Source organism: Triticum dicoccoides, chromosome 7B (genome assembly GCF_002162155.2).
Source record: "Triticum dicoccoides isolate Atlit2015 ecotype Zavitan chromosome 7B, WEW_v2.0, whole genome shotgun sequence".
Classification (NCBI taxonomy): domain Eukaryota; kingdom Viridiplantae; phylum Streptophyta; class Magnoliopsida; order Poales; family Poaceae; genus Triticum; species Triticum dicoccoides.
In genome coordinates, this window is record NC_041393.1 from 585085981 (window position 1) to 585089525 (window position 3545).

General features: G+C 55.3%; 1 protein-coding gene across 1 annotated transcript; it reads left to right on the forward strand.

Moving 5' to 3' along the window:
• Positions 1–723: 723 nt before the first annotated feature.
• Positions 724–1822, forward strand: LOC119341308. Its single transcript, XM_037613187.1, has one exon. The coding sequence runs from the start codon at positions 992–994 to the stop codon at positions 1577–1579; it is 588 nt and encodes a 195-aa protein (XP_037469084.1). The 5' UTR covers positions 724–991; the 3' UTR covers positions 1580–1822.
• The last annotated feature ends 1723 nt before the right edge of the window (positions 1823–3545 follow it).

A 3545-nucleotide genomic window follows, 5' to 3' on the forward strand; every position in this document is an offset into this window, starting at 1 on the left:
AGCGTGCGTGCGCGCACGGTTTTGGTTTTTCCGGCGTGCCGGCGGGGGGCGGCGCCGCAGCACGCACGCAAGAGAGAGCTCGAGCTCGAGGCACGCTGTGTGCTGCGCAGACGGTTTTCCAACTGCTGTGTGCGTGTGTGTCACACACTATCCATGACCTTATCTCGGAGTACTGTTCTTATCATCCTTGCTACACTCTGGAGCACTGCTCAACTGCTGTACACAGTCAGCTGTAGAAGAAGCCACGTAACTCTAACTCTGTACACAGTCAGTTACAGAAGAAGCCACGTCACTCTGATTTTCTTCTTCGAACGAGGCCACTCGTCGGTGACTCACGAGCGACCTTGATTATCTGGAACTTGGGCTTGCCACAGACGGCTCTGCCAGCCAGCACCTCCTTCTGCCCGTCTCCAGATTGCTGGTGGCAGCACGTACGTGCAGCAGTGCTGATGACAATTTCGTACCATGGCCAGTTGGTTAGAGACGGGTACGAATTTCCGCGACAGCATGGTAATGGTACCAATTATTTCCGGCTTGAAAAACCGGTTGTTTCGATTAGGTGGATAAGCCTGCACGTATAGGCTTGTGCACGAGCAATCTTATCTAAATCCGTAATCTTCTTCTTGCAAATTAATTAAAGGGTTTGGTGTTTTTTTTTCCTCTGCCCGCGCCCTTATCCCCGCCTTATAAATCGGAGCGCCCACGTAGCGGCACGCGAGCACGCACGACGTAGTCCACACCACGCGCCACGCCACGCGACGCCACCGTCCGCGCGCTAGCTCTTCGTCAAGTCCGTCCGCCCGTCGTCCACGCTCACGACTCCGCGCCACATGCCGGCCGTCAGCCGGTTCAACGCCCCCGCCGGCCCGGTGCCCAGCTTATAGCCTCGCCCACGCCATCCCACCACTCGTGCCCGCCGACCCCCGACCGATCCAGCCGATCCGGCCATCCTCCCCAGCCTCTCCAGCTCAACCAAGCCCCGCTTGCCGACATGGGGTGCGGCTTCTCTTCGGGGGCGTCGGGCGGCGGTGGCGGGCTGCGGCCGTTCGCGGGGGTGCGGGTGATCCACACCAACGGCTACGTGGAGGACTTCCCCGCCGGCGAGGACGGGGCGCCCGTCACCGTCGCGCGCGCCACCGCCTCCTCCCCCTCATCGTGCCGGTACGTGCTCTGCTCGTCGGCGCACCTGCTGCAGCCGGGCCGCGCGCTGTTCCGGCCGGAGGACGCGCTGCAGCCGGGCACCGTCTACTTCCTGCTCCCGCACTCCATCTTCCAGGCCGAGTCCTCCGCCGTGGACCTCGCCTGCCTCATGAACCGCCTCACCGCGCTCGCGCGCAAGGGCGGCGGCCCGGCGCCCAGCGCCGTCGACTCGCTCTTCTCCGGCGACGCCCAGCACCGCCGCGGCAGCCCCGAAGCCGAGGGCCAGACCGCGAAGCCGCCCCGCCCCGCCCCCAAGAGCTGCGCCGCCGCCGCATCGACGGGGCCGTGGCGGCCGCGGCTCGACCGGATCGACGAGTCCATGGGCCGCTCCTCCATGCGGAGCGCGTCCACCCTGAGCAACCGCAGCAGCCAGGACTAGCTAGGATCTTCTTCTGCTCGTTGTCGTCCCCGTTGCTGCCGTTTCGTTTTTGTTGCTTGCTTGCAGTGATTTGTAGTTTTGTACCGCCATGAAAGAACTAGATTTTTCTCTTTCTGTTAGTGCCATCAAGAGGAATATAGCTCTGCTTGTCCTCCATTTTCCCTGCTTGTTCATAATCAATCTGTACATTTTGCAGTGATTTGTACTAGTATCAGAAACCAGATTTCCTACTATTCTCTTGTCCATTTTCCTGCTTGTTCATCATTAATAATCTCTATGCACATGTTTCTCTTCGTGGTCAGTCAGGTTAAACTATTATTACTAGAAGATGAGATTAGTGCGGCTAATGATAATTGAGAAGAGAAGAATGAACACGGTAGGTTAGGCAGGTGCCCCCAATGTCGTCCCACCATGATTGCGATCTGTGAGTCTTGGTCCGACGAGACCCATTCGCTCTGCACTCACTCCCACAAGCAAGCAAACTACGCAAGTGGAGAACTGTTCGTCTGACTTTCAGGCGGGGTTAATTCGTAATCTATCTCCAAGTGGACAGAGGAGTGGGGCTGGGGGGTCACTTTCCCTCCATGTAATGCCGAAGCTGCCACCTCACCAAACCCCTCATCAACTTCTTGTTCAGACAAAACAAACACCCACCGAATAAATCCGAATGTCAAACCCCAACCTTCCTCGGTGTCATCTCAAGTTTACAATTGATTGAAGATACACGCACGCACGCACGCATGTGAATTTCTATACGCAAAAGATTCCCGAGCCATTTTACAGAATAATTAGAAACGGAGTACTACTACATTACAAGCCTTGTTCCTGAGACGTGAGTGTTCAGTTTGTATCCGGCCTAAAAAGAAAAATAGACTCCTAACCTATCGCCTGTCATTCCAGGTGGCTGGGCTGCGGAATCAGACGAGACTTGCCTGCTCCCCCGTGTGTGCCCATCTGTGCAACCGCGTACGTGAGCATGAATGAAAGCATGAAGAGGGAGCAGGCAAGCCGGATCCCTAGTTTTGTAGGTTGAGTTTCGGTTAACAACAATTGGCTGCTTGCACTTGCAGACGCCCATCACTCACACCCCAATCGCCCATTGGCGAGCTGGATACGGCACATCTCTCCGGGCCACTCTGCCCGTCTACATTCCGCCACCTAGGCTAGGCCAGACAGTACTCGCCACATCTCTGTCGCACGACTAATAAATATACATACTGCTAGCCCGTAGAGGTGGGTAGATAGATGCGTAAAACCAGCGACATAAAAGATGGGCAAAATTAATAAATTTGACCTACAAACAAAATCAAATCACAGAATGAACTGCTCGTGTGTGACGCCCGACACGAAGGCGCCACACTACACTATGCAACGCCTCGCAGATAGTCGCTACATGCCTGGCCAGCGTCGCACCCGTGTGATCTAAAAATTACTAAATCAGTGTGCAGCGCCTGAGAGCTAGGCGCCACACTATACAATGTAGCGCCTAGCTTCTAGGCGTTGCACTAGTGGTTGCTTCATTTTGTAGTGCAACCACTAGTGCAGCGCCTGAGAGCTAGGCGCCACACTGTACAGTGCAGCGCCTAGCTCGTAGGCTCTGCACAATGACTTAGCAATTTTTAGACAGTTTGGGGTGCAACGCTGGCCAGGCGTGTAGCGCCTATCTATGAGGCGTTGCACAATGTAGTGTGGCGCCTTCGTGTCAGGCGTCATATAAAAAAATTAACCGCGTGAAATAGTTTCACGCGTAGTTCATTCTATGATTTGATTTCATCCACAGGTCAAATTTGTCAAATTTGCCTAAAAAATGATGGATGGGCACGCAAAAGTTTTCTAACATCGAGTTGGGCGGGCCGTCTCTTTCAGCGCCCTCCTGCTGGGCACGCCCACAGGCAGGGTAAAAACAACAATGTTGTGTGCAGCGAAAGATGACAGCTATCGATCCTTGCGTTGCCCTGCCATCGAC